General features: G+C 39.7%; 3 protein-coding genes across 10 annotated transcripts in view; 1 reads left to right on the top strand and 2 right to left on the bottom strand.

Annotated features, from left to right (window-relative positions):
- The first annotated feature begins 1,251 nt into the window (after positions 1 to 1,251).
- Positions 1,252 to 15,514, top strand: fez2b (fasciculation and elongation protein zeta 2b). 4 transcript variants are annotated; one of them, XM_007560930.2, is made up of 11 exons: positions 1,253 to 1,644; positions 5,838 to 5,946; positions 6,748 to 6,876; positions 7,588 to 7,729; positions 8,124 to 8,251; positions 8,867 to 9,016; positions 9,279 to 9,359; positions 10,071 to 10,146; positions 10,269 to 10,334; positions 11,402 to 11,429; positions 11,826 to 15,514. In XM_007560930.2, exons 1-10 carry the CDS (start codon positions 1,340 to 1,342, stop codon positions 11,410 to 11,412), a joined length of 1,197 nt encoding a protein of 398 aa, XP_007560992.1. In that variant the 5' UTR covers positions 1,253 to 1,339; the 3' UTR covers positions 11,413 to 11,429; positions 11,826 to 15,514. The 4 variants fall into 4 exon arrangements, with proteins under 4 accessions (XP_007560993.1, XP_007560992.1, XP_007560990.1 ...); XM_007560928.2 differs by lacking the exon at positions 11,402 to 11,429 and having other exon boundaries at positions 11,826 to 15,509; XM_007560929.2 differs by having other exon boundaries at positions 11,402 to 15,509.
- Positions 15,515 to 16,839: 1,325 nt separating this feature from the next.
- On the bottom strand, positions 16,840 to 20,408 carry LOC103144115 (usherin). Of its 3 annotated transcripts, none has more exons than XM_007560925.2 (6): positions 20,114 to 20,408; positions 19,173 to 19,345; positions 18,995 to 19,099; positions 18,526 to 18,597; positions 17,792 to 17,986; positions 16,840 to 17,622 (listed from the first exon to the last, which is right to left on the bottom strand). In XM_007560925.2, the coding sequence occupies exons 1-6, from the start codon at positions 20,175 to 20,177 to the stop codon at positions 17,533 to 17,535; spliced, it is 699 nt and encodes a 232-aa protein (XP_007560987.1). In that variant the 5' UTR covers positions 20,178 to 20,408; the 3' UTR covers positions 16,840 to 17,532. The 3 variants fall into 3 exon arrangements, with proteins under 3 accessions (XP_007560987.1, XP_007560988.1, XP_007560989.1); XM_007560926.2 differs by having other exon boundaries at positions 17,810 to 17,986; XM_007560927.2 differs by lacking the exon at positions 20,114 to 20,408 and adding an exon at positions 19,958 to 20,103.
- Positions 20,409 to 22,894: 2,486 nt separating this feature from the next.
- Positions 22,895 to 26,906, bottom strand: part of LOC103144114 (estrogen-related receptor gamma-like) — a 37,346-nt gene continuing 33,334 nt past the window's right edge. For all 3 annotated transcript variants that reach the window (XM_016675895.1, XM_007560922.2, XM_007560923.2), the window contains exons 7-8: positions 25,532 to 25,801; positions 22,895 to 25,435 (exon numbers count right to left, since the gene is read on the bottom strand). In XM_016675895.1, coding sequence (XP_016531381.1) covers positions 25,191 to 25,435; positions 25,532 to 25,801 — 515 coding nt within the window. In that variant the 3' untranslated portion in view covers positions 22,895 to 25,190. The remainder of the gene's footprint in view (positions 25,436 to 25,531; positions 25,802 to 26,906) is intronic.

The following is a 26,906-nucleotide window of genomic DNA, read 5'->3' as shown; positions in this document are numbered from 1 at the left end:
TTGCGCCATCTGGTGGTATTGCAAACAACAAGGTGACCTATAAAAACGAAATGCTCTACTGACAAAAAAATAAGAAATCTGAAACTTAAAAATAAACAACAAATGAGTTACCAGTAAAATAAATATTTTTAAGCTATTTAAGATGGGTATACTGACTTTGTTTATGAAGTAAATATTAATGTTACTACAGATTAAATTGAAATGAACAAGCATATAATACTAATTACATAACATGAAATAGATCAATTGGTCCAAAGTTTAATTGTGTTGAAGTAATACATAACATGATTGTGGCTATTATGATGTTGGCATGATTTTAAAATGTGTTAAAGGGAAAGAGGAGAAAATTGAAATATAATATGGTTGCTCAGATTTGTGAGTTCTGTAAGCCACATTTCTAGGCAGGTTATGTGAGAAACCTCTGGCTTACCAGGCTAGATTTCTAACTTTAGAAGTCATTCCAGTTTATCTTTTATCAAACTGAAACTCAAAATGCTGACTTATGAGTTCAAAGGAATGCACCAAAAGGACTAAGACTGCATTTGTGTTATTGTAATTGTATGCTGTTAGAGCCAACCAATGGAACTCACTGGTTGTTGCTCCTAAGAACTTTAACCCTGCAAGAAAAAAAAACAAACAACATATTTAGAGGTGTTGAGGCCTTTCCGTCTCCAACAAACATTTTACTTTTAACAACTATCTGCAATATCAAATGAGATAAACTAAAAGATAAATCCTACTATATTGTAGGTTTCTTGGGTTGTTGACTAATATTGAGTGTTTTCATAGAATATAAGGACCTAGTGGTGGGATATTTATTTGTTTTGTACCTTATGACTGATTTTATAACAGTTTCTCTTACATAATATATTTACAGAAAACATTTTGTGAAAACGTGTTAGGATACTTTAGGTATGCAGGTATTACTGTCAATGTAGCAGTATTTTTAGGACATTCGTACTTTGAATTATATGATTATATTCATATACCAATGTAATGCATCTTAAATGTATCTCATTGTGTCATTAATATCAATGTGCAATGTATCTTCTTTTTAGTTGGGAATGCACAGTAATTACATGATCACATGGTATTTTGAATCAGTTATGTACAAAACTTAAAAAAAAAAAAAACTCTTAACCTTTTTGGGTGGGCCTTAGCCCCCAGGTTTTAAAGTCTTAACATCGCCTCTGAATGTTTGGTTTGTTTTGCTGGCAAATGGGAGGAGCTGTATGCTGACGTCATTATACCCCGCCCCCTGTCTGGTGTCAACGCAGACAGCAGAGCACCGGGGAGGACACCGAGAGACCGACAGCATAGACAGGTTCACCGGGCAGCCATGGCGGCGCCGTTAGCCCACTTCGATGAGGACTGGCAGGACTTCAACGAATTCAAACCGTCCTCGGAGTCGGCCGAACAGCTGGACCAGCTGAACTCAAACGTAGGCGACCCATCGGGCCTAGACGACTTCTCCGATCTGGACAACAGTTTCTCCGGGGAGATCTGTAGCTTCAAGTCGATGGAGGACCTGGTCCACGACTTCGACGAAAAGCTAACCGTGTGTTTCCGAAACTACAACACTACGACGGAAAACATTGCTCCCATAAAACCAATCACAGAGGAGAATTACCTGAAAGACGACGAGTGAGTGTTAATTATCTGTCTATGCTTTTTATGTTGTAACTTTTAATCTCACAGCTAACCACATTAGCCTCACAAGCTAACTCTACAATAAATTCATATATTACTCACTGAGGGAATCTTAGCTGTCTGGAATACAGCCGGTCAGTGCAGTGGAAAAACTGGTTTCACGGTTCACTTTCTGCTTCTTTGTGGCAAGATTTGATTAAACGCCGAGAAGAAGGCACATCATCCACAAACAGTATTTAAAATTTAAATGTTTCCCTTAAGGTCATAGGCAGCATTTCTCAAAGTTAAGAGAAGACACCCCACTGAGTAAAAAGTAGGAATGGAAATGTGTTTTTTTTGTTGTTTTTGTTTGCATCTTGTTATTGCAGTTTTGAAATCATGAACAGTTATTACAGGAGGTACATTTTCAAAAAAGTTGTATTTGAAAGCAAACTACTCTTTCTAAAGGGGGGGAAAACCTTTAAAAATAACTGACATGTTGCCTTAAATTTAAAGCTGAAATTTTGGAGTAATTCGTATCCTTTAGTTTGCATTGGAACTTGTTAAAAATTGTAAGGCCAATATACAAAAAGGAAAATAAATAATTTATTTTTGTGATTATTGGTCCGTATTATTATTATTATTATTATTACTATAGATACGTCATTACAGAACTTCCTGCCAGTTGAATATAATTGAAATTATAGTCAACAAAACTAAAATACTGAATTTAAATTTTATAAAAAGTAACAGCAGTCCCTTCCCTAACACCTTTATTGCTACAAAGGAAAACAAAACAGACAAAAAAACAACAACAAAAAAACACAGTAAACAGTTTTTTACAATACAAATGACAAAATTGGTGCAGTTAATTTTGAGGAGAGGATTCATTTTAAGAAAAGTAATCAAGAATGCAATATATTTTTAAATCTAAAAACGGAAATGTTTGTTCAACCGGGTTTAAGACGGAAGCAGCCTATTCTTCCACAACAAAACTATCGACTCGTGCCGTTTAATGCGGTGGAGATGGTTACATTTTCCTTTTACACAATCCCTAAAATTATTCCCAACAATAGATCCTCTGCCTTGAACATGAACAAATGTACGATTTCAATGTCTTTGGGAGCATTTATTACATAAACCAGTTAAATCTGGTCTAGATTTGCTGCAATAAACTCTATAAAGTATTTTATTTTTATTTTTTGCACAAGATGAGCATCTGTTCTGATTCTTAGCATACTGGAGGCCTCTTTGGAACTGAAAGAATGGGAAGGAAATAACAGGAGTAAAACAAAAATCTGCATTCTTTGACCATTTATAGATATAAAATAGTCAATTCTACAGGTGAAGCAAAGAGGTGTTAGTTTGAAGAAATTCAAGTCGGACTCTTCCTTGCAGTTTGTCTACAAATGACAGAATCAAGAAAATACGAAAACGAACTTGAAATGCAACTACCGGAAGATGACTAAAACATTAATGCTTTCAGATGCCGTTTGAATTTTTATTATTGAACCCGTCGAAAACAAGGTTGAACGCTAAATATGAGAAAAATTATAAAAAAAATCAAAATCCCCCAGCGACACCTGCCTCACCTAGACTTCCACTGGTTTTTCCTCCAGCCAGACTCGCTGTGCTGAATCGCATCCAGGGAGGTATTACAGAAAGATTGAGCTGTCGGGGTCTGTTTGGATCCTGCTCCGAGGTGTCTGGCAGTTGCTGGGTCTCATTGACACTCAAAGGTCAAAGCTACGCATCCACATGACAACATGGCATTACAGCGCCGCGGGAGTCGATGTTGCTTTTCTCTGCACAGCTGGCTGCATGAGTCAACCTCCTCTCGCCCTTTGCATTGAACACTATGAGACTCTTTGATTTGGCCACTTAGCGTGGGCAATATGTAAGCTCATACTCACAGTGTGTTACATTTTATTTGAAACTTAGAACCGGTGTCGACTTCTTAACAATAAATGTGGAAATCAACTTTAATCTACATGTTGTTTAAAAGCCTAAAAAAAAATAAAAATAAAAAAAGCTGTAGATGTGTTTGAATTTAGTTTTTTATCCCAAGTATTGACAGAAAATCCTTTTTTTTTTTTTTTTTTTACTATATCTTATTAGATCCCATTCAAGTTGAAGCAGTGTTTATTTGTTCAGACTAGAAAGCGTTTTTGCTATTGGCAAAGATTTTTTTTGGTACCATTAAAATTACAGAGTGATTAATACGTCATATTTTACAATTTTAAGCCAAACTACCCATGTACAGCTTTTCTGCAAATATAATAAGTTTAAAAAAAATATTGAAGTTTAGGTAAATATATTTTGATGAGTTTAGACTGGTGTTTTTATTTTATTTTATTTTTTAAGGGATAAACGGGACGTAGGGAATGAAATAATTGGACGGCAGCCTTCCACGGCCCTAAAGTCAGCGCCAGACTCAGTAAGAGTCTTTTCTGGATGGCTGCACTTCTACAGAACGTGCCCATCTCCTTAACAAGCTCCACTGAAATACTGTGTCCGAAACAAACCTGCAGGCTAACAAGGATGAAGTTTACGTTTACGGACCTTCCTTTGGGATCAGCTGCTGCTATTCTGGAGCCAAGTCCTCCAGATTTTGCCTGCGTACAAAAGATGCTATAGGTACACATAAATTCGAGCGAGTTCCCCAACACTAACGAGTGGTGAGTTGGAGTCACAACAATTAAATAATCTTTCTGCAGCGCCGCTGTCAAATCGCTGTTTCGAGACGGTAGCCGGCGGTGTGTTTAGGCGGGCGTTCACGTTCCCAAGACGCTGTCACCGCTCGGGGCGCGCGGCGTTTCCTGCCGCGCTTCGTCCTATTTAGAACAAGCCAGCAGCTCGCCGAGCAGCGCACGAGCACTTCAGGGAGAAACATGGATGTTATATAAGCATTTGTCCTGGACATTGTAGCGCAACTGTGACACATGGGTTCACAGCACCCATCCATGCACAATCGGAGCCAAAAGTGCCAAAACACACTTGCACGAGCACGTGAGTCCTAGTGCAGGTTTTCTTCAGAGTTTCCATGCAAGTCTGGAAAACGATGGGGTAACGGAAAAAAATATTGAGTCGTGTTTGTAGAAGAAAGAGTGGCATACATGCTTATATGAGAGGAAAAAAAGCTAAAACTAAACAATCTTTAGATATTATCTCAAACTTTATTCTATGGAAGGCCCAAAATATCAGCATTAACATCGGTGTTGACTGTTGCTAGCCATTTTTTTTTTTTAAGTATCGTATTGTTCCTCTAAGTGAAACCGGATCAATTCTTTTTGCCCAACTTATGAGCACATAAAAATAATGGTTGTCAACCATAACAGCACTATAAATGTCGGTATTGTCCCAAAATGTTCACATGGGCGCCTCATCACTTATTTAATCACTCTTGTTGTTGTTCTTCATTAGTGGTGAACAACAGGATATTTTGAGTTTCTCTCTGTTCCCACATGGGGTTACCTAGGTGACAGTTTCTAACAACGCGCCACCTAACAACACAGTTTTTAGCATTCATCATCAACTTCTTATCGTCTTTACAAACGACTGTCTGGCTTGGCACATTTGGCTGTGGAAAGGTTTTCAGTAAACACTCGCCTCCCTTTTCCTGACCGTCTTTGCTTAGCAGAGCAAGGACTCGCACTCCGATCATTTATTCCTGCGGTTCCAGTTATTCATGTGCCGACTAAGCTTAGAGAAAATGTTCTCCTGCTTCGTAAAGTTCATAGAGGTTCGCTTGTTTAAGTGTTGCAATACTCGATGACTAGTTTTGAAGCGTCATGCGGCAGTGTTCAGAGCTCAGGTTGCTCTTATACTGCTTTAAGTCTGAGGCAGAGATGAGCCTCAGCTGAGCGACTTGCATCAGACAGACGCAGCGGAGCAGCAGCCAATAGGGTCTGATTTTGAATGCAAATGAAGGTTTGAAAGCTGAAAACGCCTATGTTGTCGAATTCCTTCACTGTGATTTCCACGTTGCTGAAACTACTGCTAAAGACGCACATCTCGAAGGTCGATCCTTTTGTTCCTCTCTGATCTAGTTGCAGCAACGTAGTGAGGGGGGGGACACAGCATTCTGCCATGCAATGCTGTGTCACGATAAAAAAGAGAAGGAAGTGCGCCTCCTCTCTGCAGCTTAAAAAAAAAAGTCTCCTTTGTTGTGCTTTGACCTTTAACTCTTCTTTTATTCGTCCTTTCAGGGTGTGGAACTCTTTGACCAATAACTACGGCAATGTGATGCCCGTGGACTGGAAGACGTCCTACACTCGCTCCCTGCACCTGCCTGCCCTCAAGCTCAAAGATCAAGAGGTATCACACGCACGCAGACACACACACACACACACTCACTCTTTTATTTAGTGTTTCAGTTTCTGCAGATTGCTGCAAATGATGCCTAACAAATGCAGAGAATTGGCACCTAATTGACCTAATTAAAGAAATTAATTTCAGTAAGTCACTCGCCTTGTTATTGTGCATCTCGAATCACTTAATTTGCAATTTGATTCAAAGTGTGACAAAGGGCAAAAACAAGAAAAAAAACACAGAGAGACTAAGTTGAATTTACTGAACTAATTACCTTAATAAATTAACCTTTCACAAACAGTTCTTGTATTTTAGAGGAACAACTTTCAGAATAAAATATTCGAGTGGAACATGTTCTAAATAAAAGCACTAAGGACCTTGCAATCAAACAGATTGAGTTTTATTGATGGAAGGAGGTGATAACAGATCGATCTGGTTTTAATCCCCAAAGCTGCACTTTTTCTCAGCTGCTGGCATCTTGCTCACTGTCGGTTCATCTTTATGTCCCCATTACTAACTACTCTGAAACGGTCTTTTATTCTGGTGAGCCTACCTCGACTGCATTTTTCTGGCCTAGAAGCCGCTCTGTTCTTTTCCACTTTTCGTCATATTGTGGCAAAGTGGCACAAAAGTCTCATAAGTTTCCATTCTTGTCAACAAAGAAATATAAAGAAACCTTGAATCCAACAATTCTGATGTAAACCTTTCATTGTCCAGGTTTTTCTTTGGATTTAAAATCCGGTTTAAAGCCTTTTCGGATAAAATATCGTACGCCTAAATTTCTGCCCCCCATCTCCTCCACCCAAGGGACAGAAGATGGACAAGCAGTCTTTGGATCTGTCCGATGATGAGGACGAGGAGCTGCGGGAACAGCTGGATATGCACTCAATCATTGTCTCCTGCATTAACGAGGAGCCTCTCTTCACCGCTGAACAGGTAACTCTTTCACACTCAAAATAAATAGAAATTGGGTTTAAAATATTTCTCTCTATAAAAATGGAATTAATTTAAATTGTTTGGGGATTTTCTGAGCACATAAATCTTTAATGAAAATATTTCAGCACAAATTAAACTGAAACAAAAAAAAATAAACAATGAACTGACAGCAGAAAATCCTTACTTTCTGTATGTTTTAATATATAAGCCTGTCAGCTTATGAGCTACTTCCTTAAATTAGATTTACGTGCTTGCTAAACCAAATACGGAAGCAAGATGTGTTTAGAGAGTTTTGTTATGGATGTGGAAATAAATATTATGGGACAGGTTATTGTTTTGGATTCATACAAATGCATATGTCACACCCAGAATCAACATACAATGTGGTTACATAATAAACATGCTGACCTCACTAGGATCTCCTTACTGAAAATGTTCAAAACACCCACATGTAGAATTTATCCGGAAAAGTTTACTTTAGGGGAAGCTAAGTGTGCTAAACCTTTTCAAAGTTAGCTGAAGCGCAAGACGAATAATTAGCTCCGACGTTGGTGTCATTTCTGTGCTGAAAAACTCGACCTGATGTTTCTCACACAAGAATCCGATGCTACGAGACAGGCATTCTGGTTACAAAACTACATTTTTGAGCAAATGGTCAAACTGTAGTTGATGGAGGTTTGGCGTCTGGCTGAAAGTTGTGGTTGTGTTTAGGTGATAGAGGAGATCGAAGAGATGATGCAGGAGTCTCCAGACCCGGACGATGACGAGAGTCCTTCCCAGTCCGACTTGTCGATGCTCTCCCAGGACCTCGGCGCTTTGAAACGATCCGGCTCCAACACCAGCTTTGACGAACGTGAGTGTACCTGCTCTGACACACACACACACACACACACACACACAGGAGTAGAAAACTCCTGTAGTGTTTTAATGTGCCCGTGTGAGCAATTTTATGATTATCTAAATAACTAAATTAATTCTAATAGGACTCTCTGTGTAGCAAATGTGTTGTGCACATTAAATGTGCACATGTAATATAGTTATGTAATCATCGTACATGTCGTTCCAAATGTTATGTAATCGGCTTGATATGCACGTCACTGTAAATGTTCTAAAATTGGATGGGTGTGAAATTACCATTTTTTTTAAAAACAGTTTTTTTTTGGTTTTCGTTACGGTTCGACCTGCACCGAGCGTCTTCTCCACATTACATCTGCTCTTCCCGTTTCCGCCCGCGTTCTGGTCTGCAGGGCTTCGTCAGCTGTCTGTGTCGGAGCTCAGCCGGACCCTGGAGGAGGTGGAGGCGGCCATCCGCCGCTACAGCGAGGAGCTGATCCAAGCCCTGGCGCTGCGAGACGAGCTGGACTTTGAGAAGGAGGTACTGAAATCTGATCGCGCATTAACTCCAAAATCAGACCGACCAGAAACGGTTGCAGAGATGTTGCTAAAGCAGAGCAGCTTTGAAGCATTCCGAGAGCTTTAAGTAACACACACACACACGCACGCACGCACGTTGTGTTTGGTGAGAACAGACGGCAGCACCCTCTGCCTTCTGTCGCCATGAGGTCAGAACTGCCAGCAGCTTTATTTGTACGTTTGTCTCTGTGTCATGATTCACTCTGAGTAGATTTGACAGAATCTATTAAAAAAAAAACACATTTGAGTGATATTTGTACAGATCACAAGGATACTGAGAATATTAAATTATTAGATTTATCATCTGCAGCCTCAAAAAAAATATTCAGATGTATCTTTATCATAAGCAGCTCACTACTGTAAATGTATTAGTTTTGAAGTACGAATCCTTTTGGTTCACACTGTAATTCTCCTTTATCTTGTGAATTTTTTTTGTGCTTTTTTTTTAGTCAATTCTGTTAATCGAAGTAAAAGTTCTGAAAACTAACTAACTGATATAATCGGTCAGTTTCGTTCCTCCAGCTTTGTGTTTTCCAGACCCCTGCCGCAGTTAAATGAAAATGTTGCGTGTGTGCAGGTGAAGAACAGCTTTATTTCGCTGCTGATCGACGTGCAGAACAAACAGAAGGAGCACCGCGAACTGCTGCGCAAGAAGAAGAAGATCCGGTGTACGACCACGACGGGGCCCAACGGCCAGAGGACAAACAGCACACACATACCAGGCACGGTGAGTCAGCAGGGGAGGTAGTCGCAGAAAACGCACAAAATAAACACATCGTCATGGTTTGAAGGTTAACAACATAGCCACACGTGTGACGCAACACGCACTACTTCCAAGTTCGGAAAAGAGACTCATGACCCGGCCGGAGAGCTTTCACTGTAGTCGCCCTCTTATCAGCGCCTTTCCTTCCTGTCGTAGAGAGCCTCCTCATCTTTCGTCAAATCTCTTTTTTTTTTTTTTCCTCCTTCCTTCCTCTCACTCCCTGTAGCTCCTCACTCTGGAGGGACTCTCCAATGTCATTCAAAATGGTCTCCGTCAAACTTTTGGCCACTCTGGAGGGGATAAACAGGTGCCCCCTGCTCTTTCTTCCAACTGCGGATTCTTTTCTGTGCTGCTTTTTCACCTCTGGGTTTCAAATGGCATGCGCATTCTTTTTTTATGTTTTTGCTCCATAACTTTTGTTCAGTTTGTCCATTCGTTGCATTTAATTTTTGTCTTCCCCCCGCCCCCTTTTTTTTATTATTATTAAATTCCTTATAGTTCCTTGCAAAAGTGTTGGTACTCCCTGAACTTTTCGTATTTTGTCTCGTTACAGACACAAACTTCAATGAGAACATTAGTGTACAAACTAAGGGACACAGCTGAGAGGTCAGGGGTGAATTTGTGGCGAAATTTAAAGAGTTGAAGAGTTGTTTTTTTTTGTTTTGTTTTTTAACAAGATCAGGTTGTCTTTAATATATGGCTGTCCACCAAAAGTAATGCGTCTACCCATGTATATTATGCACTACTTTGTTTTAGTCCGCTGCATAAAATCCAGATGTATCACGTTAAAGTTTGTGGTTGCATTGGGACGAAATACAATCACCCAGTCATTCTTTTTTTTTTTTGTATTGAAATATTTTTTGCCCTCCTTTATTTTTTGCATGTTTCCTAACTTTAACATAACACTTAATTCCAAAATTACACTGAAGATAAATTTAATTAGTTGGTGTATTTTTTTTTATAGGTTCCCATGCAAATTTGTAATATTTATATACATATATATTATATTTCTTTTTAGTATCTGACCACGGTGATCCCCTATGAAAAGAAAGCAGGCTCTCCTTCTGTAGAAGACCTCCAGATCCTCACAAAGAGTGAGTCCATGAACAAGAACGCACAAGTTCACCAAGCGGTGAACCAGTGTGGAACAGAGACGTGTCGTTAGTTAGATTTTGTTTTCGTCCCTGACTCTTCTATCCTTCTCTTTCCATATCAGTCCTTCATGCCATGAGGGACGACAGCGAGAAGGTACCGGCCCTCCTAACAGATTACATACTGAAAGGTAAACATGACTTTTACTTTAAGGCTTTTGCCCAAGCAAGGCAGCAAGGTCAAGTAAAAATATGTTGTAATAACTTCAGTAATATGCTTTTTTTTTTTTTTTTTTTTTAAACTGTAAAACCATAAGACTAATTCGTACTTAATCAGTCACATGTACCTACGAAATATAAAAGTTAAAAGTCTTGACTTCCATCCAGAAGCGTCTTAGTTCACTGTTTGATAGATTTGCACTAAAGAAGTAATAAGTCTCAACAGAAGTGTTGACATGATGCCTCACTCTGCGGTCACACCCGATGACCAGTCACACTGATTCCAGATGCAGTTAAAGTCTGAACACAGAAAGTGGAATCATAACAAAGAGGAACTGCTGTGCATTTAGCTGCATAAACAAGCAAAAGGTTACAGTACAACTTACAGTAAAGAGAGGAAGCTAAATTTGTTACAGTAAAAACACCAGGATGTCCAGGACCAGAAATGTGGGTTTGTTGTTAAATTTGTAGGGCCAAAATCATTTTTATTGATGACATTTCAAAATATGAAAAAAAAAACCAAACAACAAAAAACACGAGTAGTCTTTTTTTAATAAATATGAAGACATGGGTTAGGGCTGGGTTAACAATTTTTATTCTGAAATCATATGTCATAGTATACCAGTTTTTTTTTTTTTTTTTTCTAATCATGATGAGTTTCTGCTAACAGTGAATGAAAGCACATTTAAAACTTAGACTCTTAAATCAGACTAATTAAAGCTCAAGCCTAACATGAGGCTGCTCCCTCTCTGGTTTTATGTGACTTATTGATAATTTGGCTCAAAACTTACTCCAGTCTGTTCTAGTCATTCATGTGTGGGGGGAAAAAAAAAAAAAAAACAGACAGAAAAGTTGGTCTCCTGCTTCATAAGAACCTTGCTTTTGAACGTCATAAAATTCAGTGACCAGCGATTCGGCTGCTTTTCTCCCACGACTCTCCCAGCCCGATTAAAAACCGTGAGCTTTAACGGTGAATGTGTCTGTTGTTGACATGTGCCTTCCTTTCCCTCTCGCCTGTGCTGCTCTGTCCTTCGGGTAGCTCTCGTATGAAAGCGGAGGAACCTGAGGTTCGTGAGGCTGACCCCGCTCATTGACATCGAATGCCTCATCTTCCTCCCTGTCTGCACAACATTCCCTTTTTAACCAGAGCAATCAGCCTCCCTCCCCCTCCATCGCTCTCTGCCGTGGTGCCAGTTGTGCTGTATGGTGCTTCTAGTCGTGCTACACCCACTCTGGAAAAACACAGCCCACTCACGCTCGTAATTTCTCCTCACTCTGCCAGCTTGTAGTAGCAGCTGTTGGTGTGTTTGCTTCTCACCTGTAATCGGGGCGGCTTTCCTCGCCTCTAACCACACATTCCTCCCGGCTGTAGCTGCTCTGTCATACTCCACACACCTCTTCTTCCTCGTGTGCTGCAGCGATTCTCACCAGCTGTTTATTTATTTTATTTTTTTTCTCCGCAGTTCTTTGTCCCACGTAAAGTCAGACGGGAAGCTTTCGTTTCTTCAGCGTCGACCAGCAGAGGAGGGTTTCAGTTTTGGAAAAAAAAAAACCCCGCAGGAACTGATTTAAATCCAAACCTTCCTTCATTTTTTTTTTTTTCTTCTCAGTTTTCCTCGTGGTACTTTCTGCTCTGCCTCTCTCCTCGTATTCTTTACTTTTGATACGACTCTTAGTCTTTTGTAGTTGTTTTTAAGTTCTAATATTTAGCTATTTTTTTTGTTTTTTATTCATTCAGCGCTCCATTTTTTCGTATTGTGACTTTACACAGGTGCATCTCAATAATTGATACTAAAGTGAACTTTTTGGTGATGCAAGTCGATGCCAATGAGAAGCTCATTTCATATGAATTCACTACACACAGAATGATACATTTCAGTTGTTTGTTTCTGTTAGTTTTCGATGATTATGGCTTACAACTTATGCAAAAACCAAATTTGCCCTCCATCTAATGAGTAAGCCACAAAATGGCATTGCTAAAGAAGTTTGCTGTTCAGAGTTTTGAATCGAAGCGTATTAAGAGAAGGTTGTGTGGAAGGAAAAAGTGGAGTAGTAAGAAGGTCCACAAGCAATAAGTAAATTGGTACTACCTTGGTGATAATCCTCTTATTTCAGTCTTAAATAATATTTTAATGTCCTGTGAAATTAATTTGGGGTTTTCAGCAACAATCATCCAAACTGCCATGAATAAACATTTGAAACATATCAACTCAACGTTAAAAATTCATATCCGGCATTTTTTTTTTTTTTTTTTTTTCTTAAGCTGAACTGCTGAAATGAGCTTTTTGATGATACTCGAGCATATTGAGATGCACCTGTAACTTCTCATGTGTGGATGCCAGTAATCAGTGTTAGCCTGAACACCTCACTTCCTGATTAGCCAGGTGCTTTTGGAGAAAAACAAACGATCCTTAAAAGTGTTTTTTTTTGTTTGTTTGTTTGTTTTTAAACCGCTGAAATCTATCGGCAGGCCTCTGCAAGGGAAACGCAGTCCAAACAGCCTGCTTTGATTATCAAATCCACTTTCCCTCAGCTGCCTGGCGGGGAAAACAAATCCTGGTGTGATCTGTGGAAAAAGTGCCAGGCAAGTCGAAGGCATCAAGCATCGATTATCCTCGTGAATTTATTGCACGGTTTTTAAGCTCTCTCAAAATCAAAGAGGAGGCCCTTTAATTTAAAACTTTAAAACTTTTTGTTGCATGTTGGTTTCAGGTACAAGCTGCGCGAAGCTGAATGTTTAAAATGAGACGTTTTCCACATGACTGAGAGGGATTTGCACAGTTTGCAAAAGGGACAAAAAAATGATCAAAGTTGTGAAAAAAAATATTTTTGGATAAGAGATTTTTTTTTTAATTATTATTAGCAAGATAATGGATTTGAATGATTTTTCTAGATGTTGTGACGTCAACCCCAACAAATTCACCACTTCCACATAGGATTAGTTCACCAGTCTGCAGATTCCTCCTGTTTCATATGTGCATTGGTGGGAAATAATGTATTATTATTAATTAAGTTTACGTCGGCGTTAATCATTGTTCCGTCGCGTGAGTTATCTGTGTTTTAGGACATTGGCTTTAAGGACAGAAGGGTTGCACTTTATCAGTGACCTGATGGTGTAAAGGTGGAGCTCTGCAGAATGTAGCACAGAGTGGATCTCGTCAGCAAATGGTGAAAGATTTGGTCAAAATGGAATCATTTTTAAATTCCTCTGGTTTTACCAAGAGAAACATTAGTGAACAACATTTCCGCTCATGACGGAAATGATTTGAGGAGCTTCTGTGATTATAATTAACGTTGCCGGACTAAACATTTAAAAGATTCAGTGAGGAAATTGGAAATCCTTCACTGAAAGGCTGTAGACTATAATAGTCTAAAAATGTATGTAACTTGGTTAAAGATTGTGAAGGTCGGGTAGTTGTGGCTGATAGATTTTTTTTTTTTTATGTTTAGTTGAATGTGAAAGTATCCTATGATAGTTTAAGTGCATTTTAACATCTATATATAAAATCCTAGTTTTATTGTCTTTTTTTTTTTTTAGAATTCTAGTTTTACGCTTTTCATATCCAGTCAGAATTTGCATGCTGCCTGAAATGTTGGCCGTGAAGTGAATTGGGGTGAAACATTAAAAACAGCTAAAACGTGAACAAAATATTTTACCAGCAGCTGCCTAGCTTTCCTATGCCGACTATGAAGCGAATAGAGCGAAATCAAAGCCGCGAGTCCTGCAGGGAATCGCCGGTGTGTGACCACAGATGAAGTTGGTATGCAAACATTCAGGTCAGGTGTTGCTTAGGTCTCAGGTACAGTCGTCAGTGTCGGTACTTTAACGTTCTTGTTCTGGTAGATAAAACATTCCCAACTCAGTTTACATGTCTAGTCTTGTCAGAGGGTTCCTATAAGGACTTGATTCACGTCACCTGTCTGATAATGATAAAACATGATCAAAGACGTGTTTTTGCAGAAAAACGTCCCAGGAGAAGCTCCTTGTGTAATGGCTCAGGTGGTGTTGGCGCTGCGTCTGTGTCTGCTTCAGTGTAGCGATGGTAGATATGTCACCAAAGTCGATTGCACTACATATTGCTGCCCATACTTTCTGAAACTCTCTCGGACAATGCCAGGTACTTTCCGAAGCTCTCCAGGAACTTGGTGGGTATATTCAGGAACTTAGCAGTTACTTTGCCAAAACTTTAATGGAGCTCGCTGGTTACCTTCCCGGATCTTACTGAGTATTTTCCTTGATCTTACTGGATGCTTTCTGGATCTTGAAAGATATTTTCCTGAAGCTTTATGGGAACTTTCTGGTTACGTCCCAGAAACGTTCTGGTTACTTCCCAGAAACTTTCTGGTTACTTTCCAGGACCTTGCATGAAAATAACTACTAAGCTCTTTGAAAGTTTCAGAAAAGTAAACCTTTAAGTCCCAGGAAGGCACTGGTAAATTATAAGCCACATCATAATACAGCCCAAATGTTGAAAGTACCCAGTCAGTTCTGGGAAAGTAACCAACAAATTCCATTCTGGAAACAAACCATTAAGTTCTTTGGAAAATATGGGCTGTATTGTGAAGTGCTACCGGATTGGGAGACTCCAAGAAGGAAAATGCTTCTGTAGGTGGAGTGGGTGTTGGGGAAGATTGCACATCGATTTGCAAAAAAAGCATGTTTTTTTTTGTTTTGTTTTGTTTCTATTGTTTCAAAACTATATATATATATATATATATATATATATATATTTAAATATTTGTATGTGACATGTTTCTACAGATGCCAGCTATTTTCAACCCAGCATGTGCTGCATGCACTTTACTGCTGCTGCAGAAAACACATTTCCAATGATTAGTGATTTGTTTACAGACATATTTAAATATCACACTAAAAGGGAAAAGTGCATGTTGCAGCAATATCAAGAAAACTGGAAAGGAAACGAGCATTTAATATTTTTAAAAGCTTAAAGGGGTTTTGTAATGTCTGTTGAATCAAACGCGTTAAAGAAAAATGTTTGTGAATCTTATCAGCAATGGTTTAAAAATGAAATGGCTTTCGGCTCTCGTGTCACTGAAGGATCTCTGGCCATTTTAACAAACATATCAGTCTAACTCCAGGTGAGAGATTTATATTTATACATGACGAACAAGTAAAAACAAGAAAAAAAAAACAAGAGGCTGCCTTTGTTAAATGCCTGAAAAAATATTTTGTACATTTATTAAACTCGTGTACCTAATGCAATTTATTTCCCTCTCTAGGGGGGTTTCATGTTTACTGTCTCATGTGGTACTGCAGTATAGTAATTTATTATGTGAATGTTTTGTAACCATGATCTCGACTGTAATGGTGCAAGTGTTTTGTGCCCACATTATTGCATTGTGACACATTTCAAATAAAAATAAATTACATATTTAAACACTTTGGCTCGTATGATTTTCGTCGTGAGACATCCTTTGTCTAATTTTATTACATGTATTCATATATCTATACACGCATTGTGTTTTGTATTCAAATAAACCTGCAGTTAGCAACTATGATTTCGTGAATCGAATTCAAAATGACTTAATTCGTCAGAGTTATTGTAGATGGTGACGGCTGTTGGCGGGAAAGATCTCTTGTAGCGGCCTGCATCACAGCAAATTTGAAGAAGCCTCTGACTGAAGACGCATTGTTTTCCAAAAACAATTTCATAAAGAGGATGGTTAGGGTTGTCCATAACTTTCTTGATTTTTACAAAGAATCCACCATCATCTCCAGAGGTTCCACAGTCGTCCCCAGAGAAGAATCGGCTCTGATGCTACTGTACCAAGAGACGGCGGCAGAAGAGATGACACTCAGTTACAGACTTAAGAGAAGATCTGCAGCATCTTGCTGCCGACCGTGAAGGACCTTATAGCTTCCTGGAGGAATACATCCTGCTCCGTCCTTTCTTATAGACGGCTTCACTGTTGCGTCTCCGGTCCGGTCCAATCTGTCTAACCAGTTTTTGGTAAAATTGTTATTCCAGAAGCAACAATGTAGTAAAGTTTTTTTTATATGTATATATACATACATAATTACGTCTCACTCTTTAGTCCAACCTTATTGGAATTTGACTTAATCTTAATGTTGACCTGGGTCTGACGCTTACACTTTTTCACGGAGAAGCAGCAAACAGTCGCTTTAGTGAAACCTCTTTCGCCTGATTATCCTAAAGATGGTACACAGTCGCCCTCTAGTGGTAAGCAAAGAATCACAACTGACATGTCATCCAGTTTAGTAAGCTTTTTTTTTTTTTGAGAGATAACGTAAATTATCTGACATTTACGAGTTATGTCAGTCATGATGTCCAAATACAGAATGATGACAACAAAATCTACAAATAACATTTCCTGCCCTGTGGAGATTTCAACATCTGTGATCATTTTGGGTAAAGATGGGTGTAAATCCATCAAATCATCATTTTCTGCTTCATTACTAGCTGTAATGCAATACTCAACAGTTCAGCTTCAGCGGTTTTTTTGTAATTTGGGTAATTTATTCTCAAAGTTGCTTGACACACCCTGTGTCAAGCATGTCCCCAAAGTACATTATTTAATACCAAGGCCAAATTACCTCACAAACTGTTCAAAATAGGAGAGACAAAAAAATAACACGTCTTTTGTTTATTTGACGGATGTCTTTTTATTTGTAAGTCAGAAACGCCACAAGCAATTTCTAGAAATCACTGTTAGAGAAAATCTGGCGCACCAATAAATGTGGAGGGAGGTGCATGTCTGAAACTCTTAAGTTCAGAAAGTACATTGTTTAAAAAAAATAAAATAAAAATGCTTTTCCAGCTTCTGGTGAACATGACGGCACCTGGAAGCCGACTTCTTCACAACACTGAGGTTTACATGTCTTCCTCATTAGATCCTCAGACGTCCACAGAAATAAAACGATGATTCAGGATCTGTTTCAGAAAACACCAGAGTAGAATATGGAGACTAAAGTATCTTTATGGGATTCTGCTTGTCCTGCTGCTTCCTTCATGTCAATAAAATTTATTTTTTTCCAGTTGTGTTTAAATGAAGAGATATTTCTTCTTCTTCTTCCACTGGATCTTGTCACACAAAGCTTTTCTTCCATGAACCCCTGTGGTGATGCGGCTCATCGTGACTGAGCTGTGGGGACCAAACGTTTTTTTGTTTGTTTTTTTTGTTGCTGCGTCACAAGTTGGTGTCTGTGAACATCGTGTGCTCTTTCCTCACGGTGCTGAAGCCTTTGATGGTGTCCACAAATTCCTCGTCATCCATAAACTGCAAAGTAAAATAGGGCACGCTCGAGCTTCTATTCATATTAAAATAGTTTTTGCTTGTTTTTTTTGTTTTTTTTTGTCTTTTTAACTTTTCACCTACATTTTTTTATATATATTTTTAAGTGCTTTACATATTTTTTTTAGAATTTTTTTGACATGTTCAAGCATACATTTTTGGGGTCTCTCACCATCCCGCTGTCATGGGCTGAGATGTTGGGGTCCCAGACGTCGTCGTCGTCTCCTGTGAGAGACTTCCCGTCGATCACCTGGCTGATGCTGCGCCGCAGGGAGTTCACGCTGAGAACGCCCACTTCCTCTCCTGAGTCGATCTCTTCGGCGGGCTCGCATTTAGCCTCCAGAATCTCCTGAACGAACACAAAAACACACACAAAAGAGAAGAAGAAAAAAAGTGCTTTATCACACTGAAATTGCTCTTTTCAAGTTGATTTGATCCTACTCTTTTTTTTATTATTATTATTAATGATGGCGTTTTTGGGCAGCAATGTAATTATATTGACATTCAAGGCTGAAGTCGAAGTTTCTCATGTAAAGCAGGAAAAATGATATATTGCAAATTGTTTTTGGAAACTTGCATTGCTTTCACACTAAATGCCTTGTGTGTGTGACTTTTTTTTAAAAAATACAACATTTCCCAAGGAATGATGATAAATTGAGACAAATGTCACTGCCAGGCACTGAACGGTCTCAGATCTACTAATTATAATACGCAAACACTCCTTGAAATATATTATTTATCTTCCAATATAAAGCTGTGGAGCTTGTTACACCTCCTGGACTTGAACATGTAATAAGCTTCACTTTGAATGTTTCAGGGTGAAGCAGATGTAAAGACGGAAAGTTGAAAAATAAATCAGATAAAAAATAGTTTTCATCGGGTTTTTACCTCAATCTTCATGGAGAACCCCTTCAGGGTCACGCTGCTGGAGAAGCCGGTAGTGTCCGGCACCGTGTCGAACTGAAACCGAGAGAGTAACACTGGCAGTTATTTAAATAAATAAATAATAATAATAATCAAAAAAAAGTAGCATTAACACAGAGACGCATCCTGTTGCTCAAGTAATGTACAGTACGGCAGCTCAAGAGGCTCAAGAAGGTTCAGTGAGAATGCATTCAAAGAAAACAGGCCATGTTGCAAACACTCATAAATCTAAAGCTATGTTTCAGATCTGGCGATGTGCTTCATGGCCTTTTGTCTCGACTTTCTGGGGCAGCGTCTGAAATAGAGCAAGGCTATTGTTTTAAAAAAAACACACTGACTCGTCTGACACCTTCGTAAGCTGTGAGATGGCCTAGTTTCTACAACGCTTTCAGAGATCAGAGACTAAAGACAAAAGGGTAGAAGTTTCTCTTACCAGGACAGAGTTGCTGGGCGGGTACACGGCCATGGGGCTCCTCTTCTGCATGGGCAGAGCGACCAGAGGAGGCCTCGCCCTGGTGAGGGGGGGTTTATTCAGGGCCTGGCGGAACATGAAGCCACAACATGATGGTTCTGCATCTGAAGAGAGCAGAAAAGGAGCCCGGGCTCTTTACCCTGTGAAGCATGACTCCTAACGCCACGGCCAGCAGCAGCAGGGCGATGGCGGCCATCACCACGATGAACCAAAGCTCCTGGACGACATGATGCTCTCGCCGGCCTCCCTCTGCCCGGTCACCCCCGGCAACGCCGCCGCCGCCTCCTCCAGGAGGAGTGGGGCTCGGTGAATCTGGAGGAAACAACGTTCTGATAAGCTTATTTTTACTGAGCAGCTTTTTTTTAAAGGTTTGTCGATTATGAGAGCACTAAACGTAGAGAGAATTTTGTGAAGATAACTCAAAGATTTACAAATCGATGAGTAAATGTTAGACAAGTATTTAACTGTCAGATGTTCAACTTAAACACATAGTAAAGTGGATTAAGAAGTCATAACATTGGATATAAAAAAAATAATAACACTTAAAAATGACAAAACCATTAAAAAAACCCTGCATTTATTGTCACCATTGGAGAACTACTGCGTTTGCTTTGTATTAACAAATTGCCAACATTTTTTTCTGGTAACATTTTTTTCTGGTAACATATCTTCTTAGGCCGTGTCTTTTTTTTTTTTCTTTTTTTTTTTTTTACAAGAAACCACCTAAAATAAAATGTAAAAAAAAAAAATTCAAACTTGTCTGTCATGTGGATCATATTTAAAGTTGTATAATTTTAAGCATAATTTTCTGAAGGAAAAAAAAAAATAAAGAACTTGTAGATCTGAAATCAACACAGTGTGAATGAAAGATGATCACGTTGTGCACCGACGGAGAGATAACTTTGTAACTGGAGACATGCTTACCTGCACGGCCTAGTTCAGGCATCCCAAAAAATGCCACGACGGTGCGCACATGCTCACTTTTATCTTATTTACTCGGGAAACCTTTTGTGAAACTCTAAGTTTGTTCAGTAGAAGGTGTTAGACGCAGAAGCTTTGTGTCGATGGCGTCGGACTCACCGGAGCTGAGGTCCGTGGTTCGGCCTGTTTTTGGGGAAGATGGCGGCCCTTCGCTGTGTGACATCAATCGCAAGGCACACAGACCTACACAGGGTTTAGGATCTCACCTGTAACCCCGCCTTGACCTTTTCCTTTCGACATTATGTAGTCAAAATGTGACAGAAATTTCGCTGTGGTCATTCCCTACCCAGGACCGATTAATTCCCAGACAGGGTCAAGAGTCAAAGAGCTTCGAACCGACAGCATTCGTGTTCCTGAGTGCCTCTAGGGCTCCCATCAGCCTCGGCTTTTCCTCGGCAGGTGCCATGGTAACAAGCCGGGTGTCGGCTTTCAGCTTACCTACCTTTCAGCTCTTATACACTATTCATGTGTCTGTCTGTTCTTATGAAATTACATATTAGTATGTTTAAATTAATCACCAGGTTCGTGTGAATGAAAATTGATGTTGCAGGTATTTCCAAAAAAAAAAAAAAAAAAGTCTGCATCTTATGTAAACTTTTAATTACACTTTTTTTTTCCTTCTTTTGAAAAATTTGCAAAGTCCTGCTTTATTTGTTTCATGCTGGGGAAAAAACTTGCATTAATGAGTAGGGTATAATTTTTTTTAAATGTCCAGTATTAGTGTTCTCAGTCAATATTAGCTCCTAACATGTCGGGAGAATAACATGAACCCATTGGTCAATTTGGTGTCTCCTGTAGTATGCTGTCAAACCACATGATGGCAGCACGCAGCAGCTACTGGATGCATTCAGGCTCAGCTGAATGCATGGAGTCACTGTCCAAAGGAAGCTGAAAGCAGCTGCATGATGTCTTCATACAGGTTAGCACGCTCTGCAGCCGTAACCAGCTATGAAGACGGAGAACCCCCTGGGATAGTCATAATGTTTTGACGCAAACAGTCCTTGGTCTTAAATTATATAATCTCTACAATTTCCTCCCAAAAATTGTTCCCAAAAATGGTTCCTGCCAGCTGAATGTTTAACTTTCTTTTCTTAGTTTTTTTTGGGGTTTTTTTATTTTTATTTTTTTTACTATTCCTACTTGAGACCTAAATTCAAGCTCATTCCAAACCTTGATTCATTCTTCTTTTTCAGACGGACGTTGTGTTCTACAAATTACGTGTTTCCCTGGTCCAAGTGCAGATCTGGGAGATTCTTCAACTGTGGAGGAGATGCAAGATTGAATTCTTGCAATTCCTGAATTCTTCTTAATGCACAACATTTATTTATTTATTTATTTTCAAAACACAAAACATGACTTGGTCCTTTTAGCAGACTTTAAAAAAAAATTCTGTTCCCCAATGGGAATGTAAAATAAAAAAAAAAGTAAAATAAAATAATAATAATAATAATAATAATAATATAAAAATCCCACTTCCTATTTTGTTTTGATCCAATGCAACATATTTTAAACTTCATATTGAGACCAGATATCTGTTCAAGCAGCAATAAACTCTCGTCAAATGTACAGTATAATTGTATATATTGTATGCATAATCATTTTAAAGAACAGAGTTCTATACGTCCTGAAGATAAATGAACTTGTTTAGATGGATGTATGTCTGGATGGATGGACGGCGATGATGAATAAATTCTACACATTTCCGAAAAGTGGGAAATGCTTAGAATCAAATTCCAGACCAAGTAGTATGTTTGTAAAAGGAAGACTTGTAGAACAGCAAAACAAGGAAGCCATAGACAGTTAAATAGATTATTTTAGGCTCCTTGAGCCTGTAGCCCAACCATCGCTGCTCCGTTTCAAATCCCTCCCAAATAAACCCTCACCTCATTTGATTTATTTTCACAGAGCAGCTATTCTCCGCTTAATACCCTAATCAGCATTCATACCTTGCTGTGATGATTCGGGACAATGCCTTTTTATTGAGGATGTGATCTCACCCTTGAGTGCCAGAATCAGCCTTTTTTTTTTTTTTACAGCCCATCTCCTTGGGAGGCCTCATCCATCAGCGGAGGTGTCTGGGCGACACGGCCACCCCGACACATACTAACCCATTTACACACAGGAACATACGGGAATACATCACTCAAGATGGCTAACTCACTTACTGACAGCTGATGTGGTGAAAATTCTCCAGCTTGTCCCCAGAATACCCCCCCACCCCCCTGCGCATTCGACGACGTTTTGGGGAAAGATAAATTCAGCTGGCGGAAACGGGTGGTGGGTGAGGGTTCAGTTTGATTTGGATCGGCTTGGGTCACTTCATCCATCTTCATTGTTTTAAAGCAGGAGTGTCTGGTCCTCAAGTCGTGCCGTTTTTAGATGCCCCTCTGCTCCAACATGGCCGATGCAAATGGTCCATCTACCTTCTCAGCATGTCATATTGTTCTGCAGAGGCCTGCTGGAGAAGCATCGTTCAATTCGACTGTGTTGGACCAGAGGACGCCAGATACCAACACTCATGGACTGCCTTCGGACACTGGTTTAAGGTTTAGCTGACCTGCTCTCATCTTAGCAGCTTTTAAACAATATTTCTGCAAAAATCAGAAGCTAAGAGATGGTTTTTTTTTTCCTCCTCAGGATCTCTACATGACAAGGCAATGAGTGCAATGTTGAGCTCAATACAGACATCTCTCTCTCTCTCTCTCTCTCTCTCTTTCTCTCTCTTTGGGCCCACTTTTCGACTTCATTACATTACCACTGTTAATTATAAATCTTCATCCAACTGGGCTCGGATGGCCTAAATGTGACATCATGGGCCGAACATGGAAATAAGAGTTCATTGTCAGGCTGAGGCAGAATAGACTGCGCCCACTTACCGGCTCTTAATGAATTCCCTTCGCTTTTATTGAGGAAGAAGACACTCAGATATTATGAGCTTTGCATTAAGGGGATCGTCTTTATTGCCCAAGAATCCACCTGAGAATGAAACAGCACTGCTCAGCTCCTGGCAGGGGAGAGAAGAATCCGCTCACATCTGTAAAACCCCCGCTGTTGGCATAAGACATGATGTACATACAGCAAATCTTACATGACAAACAATTGAAACCGACCACATCGGTGCCGTTTGACCCTAAATCTGAAAGGTCGCCCCCCTCCCCTACTCCCTCACCCCTCTCCCCCAACCACACACTCCTCGTTCGAGATGTGTGGCGGGAGACAAATCTCAGAGACTCTCCACATAACAAACACACGCTAGCAGATTAACAGAGCGCCACCACCGGGTTCCCCAAACATTATGGCTAAAATGAAATCAGTGCACACGTTTGATCCTACACACAGACTGCTACTATAGAAAAGACATCAACTTCTCGCTTCCCTAATTACAGATCTACAGTTCTGGTCAGAAGTTTACAGAAACTTTTCTGGTGTATGACGGTAAGTTTGGTCCTTTAAAGATGCATGTGAACTGTTGTTTTTTTTTGTTTTGTTTTTCCCCCCACTGGAAGACTGCAAAACATTAGCGTCGCTATCTAGTGAAGCCGATTTAACATCAACATGGATTGAATGGATAAAAGAAGAACCCCCTACCAAATCAACACCAAATATACAGTCAAAATTCCTCTTATTCTTCTTCTTATTCTTCCTGGACAATCATTTGAGACAAAGATCACACTATTTGGTCAGTGACAAAAGGTTAGTTTGGATGAGTCAAGGTAAGGCTTTTAACTCCATGAACATCTGTAAAGCGTGGTGGCTGTGGTGCAGCGGAGATGTTTTGCAGTCATTCGTACTCGTACAGTAAACGGGACAACGGCAAAGGTGACAAAGCAACAGCTAGATGGTTGAAACTTGGACACAGTTGGACGTCCCCACACATTTAAACTGGCTTTACAGTTTAAATAAAGCGGGTTAATATGAAGCGTCTGTAATGTTCCTTTTCTCGCCCCTGTTGAAAATGTATGTTGTGCGATTTCCTAAGAAACAGTTAGCAAAGTTCTTAGAGGCTATGCATATAATTAGCCCTTTATGGATCAGATAAAGTCCTCCAGAAATTCAAAATTCTTCCAGATTTTAAATAACTAAGAAATATTGAGCATCCACCCAGTTCATTAAAAACAGTTCAGATGAATCATTAAAGGTCCGAAGTTAACACAGCGTGTAAACTTTTGAAGTGAACTATACATTATGGCAGCCTTTTTTTTGTTTGTTTGTTTGTTTTACACGAAATCATATTACTGTTCTGCACAACGCTACGATATTATGCACAGACTGCACTTCAATGGTAATATCATGATATGGTGTCAGTTATCAGTGCTGCAGCAGAGAAGCTAGTAAAAAATTATCTCACAATAATATTAGCTACAAATCTTAAAAAAAATTATCCTCTAGCTGCAACAGCCCCATTTGTAAAATAAAAGAAACAGAACAGAGCCTCAAATAAATAAATAACGCTTTGCTGTAGTACTGTTGCATCGTGAAGATAAGTACTCTTTCCCTGAAAATGCCTGGTAAAATATTAATGCTAGTAATAATAATAATAATAATAATAATAATAATAATCCCCTCCTTCGCATGTGCATGAATGGAGATAGATGTTTTTGCTATACAATAAAGCGAGGGAGCAGGGTCTTATGAACATTTCATAGGCCACATCAAAATATCATGGACATCTGCTGGTATAACTCAATAATAAAGAGTCTTTACTCTTTGGCAAGACTAACAGTATATAACTACCATTACAACAAAGAAAAAAAAAATTCTTATCATAAATGTTCTCTAAACTGCTAGGATGCAGATTATACTGCATCAGATTATACTGAAGCCAGGCTTCAAGATGAGCAAAAATAATCCAGAAGGATCTTCAAGTATCAAGTGTTTCTTAAAATGATTTTAAAGAAATAAAGTTTGGCATACAATTGTAAATATCTGAAGAAGGCGCGATTCTTCTGCTTTTAAGCCACCTGTCCCATAAGTCAACGGGTTAGCACACTTGAACCAATTTCGCCGTTTTTATAGGAAACAGGAGGGCTGTGTCTCCAAAAAAAATAAACAAGGAAAGAAAAGAACGTTAATTAGGATGCGAGCTAAAATGGACGAATACACAAGAGTCGCGAACCCACTATTTACCGACACGCCTCGCTTCTTCTCGCAAAGCAGCAGACGGATCTGTTCCTGTTCAAGCTTTGGCCTCGAGGAGCTCGAGGAAGAGTTTGTGCATCGGCACGCGGCCGTCCTGTTTGATGCTGCAGAAATGCTGGACGGCGCGAGCGGCCGTCTGACGGAGAAGAGGGAGGGTCATGATCAGCTTCCCGGCGCGCCGACAGTCCTCGGGGTGGTGCGTGGCCTCGTGGTCCTGCAGGGCCCCGTGAAGGACGTCTTGAAGTCTCTGAACTGCCTCAGAGTCCTCGATTTGCATGGAGTCTAAAAGTAAAAACGGATCAGGTTAAAGCTGTGAAAGAATTTTTTTTATTTTTATTTTTTTTTGGGGGGATTCAAGAGTCAAATCAAAAGTAGTACCTGAATTTGCGAGAGCGATGGCCTTGAGGAGCACAAACTCCTCCTTTTCCAGACCCATGCTTTTGTACTTCTTTACCAGCTGCAGGATTGCATTGTTCAGATCAAACAGCCCGGCCAGTTTGGACTGCTCCTCGTCCATAACGTAGTCCTCGGCATAAACCAGTTTGTCCTCTATGACCAGCGAGCGAAACGCCACCCGAAGGATCAGGATCTCCATCCAGCCGCTCTGCAGGAGGCTCATCTGGTCGGCTAAGGAGAGGGTGGGGAAGCCTGGAAAAAAAAACAAAAGAAAGAGCACAAAGGTTTGACAGAAAGCTCAAGTGCTTTTTTTGTTTGTTTGTTTTTTTGTGTGAAATATCCATTAGTATCAATGCAAAATATAACTGCAGCAATATAATTTTACTTCTGAAATAGCCACACGGTAAAGGGCATAGCGAAGGACAGAAGGAATTTGTGGCACATTTGATGAGTCCCTGCAGGACACGCCAACTTTGATTGACAATTACATCCAGCTGGAGGTTATTAAACCCACTTACCACCTCGCATATACCTCCATACACACACACACACACACACACACACACTCACACAGACACAGGTTTACTGTAATTAAACAGAAGATTTTACAGAAAAAGGGAGGGGAGGGCAGGCTGTTTGTATTTTTGACACCATCCTTGATTGTTATCAGAATCCACGGCTCTTTAAAATCCCTGCGGCGGCGCCAGCGGCCCGTTCCCCCCCCCCCTCCCCGCCCCACCAAGATGGATTGGAAACGCTGTCAGTGCACAATTTCATACGTCGATAGGGATCAGTATTCTGTAGCAGAGCCATCGATCAGGAGACCTGTGTGAATCTGTGCTAGATGAAATCTCAAGCAAGTTATTGATAAATCGAATGATAAAAGTTAAACTGTTGAAAAGACAAATGAGCCAAGCAAAGAAGTTTTCACGATAAATTTAAACGAGGCATGACATGTCAAAAAGCGGAACAGAAACAGCTAAATTAAACGCTTTTTGGTTCAATTCGGCCTATATATGTGATAAGATCCAAAATAACCCACCATTTCTGTCCTTTTTGAGAGTTTCAAATTTCATTTTCAAATTTCAGTTCCCAGTACCAGCTCATTTAAAGTAACTCTTAAGTTCTCCAGGAAATAATCTTGAAGACACCAAACAAATGAGTTTGTTTGCTCCAAACTCTGCATAGGAAACATTTTCCCTCCAGACAGAAACATGTCAAATATACCCTCCAACATTTGCTTGACACATAAAGAGAAGCACAGCTAGTTTATATCACCACATGTTAACACAGTTGTCACCCAGCAGTCGCCTTAATCGCACACATACTCCACAGCCAGTGCTGCGTCGCAGACTCA

The sequence above is a fragment of the Poecilia formosa genome, unplaced genomic scaffold (genome assembly GCF_000485575.1).
Source record: "Poecilia formosa unplaced genomic scaffold, Poecilia_formosa-5.1.2 Scaffold122, whole genome shotgun sequence".
In the NCBI taxonomy this organism is placed as follows: Eukaryota; Metazoa; Chordata; class Actinopteri; order Cyprinodontiformes; family Poeciliidae; genus Poecilia; species Poecilia formosa.
The sequence above is the reverse complement of the archived record's forward strand: the minus strand, read 5'-3'. Positions and strand labels throughout refer to the sequence as shown.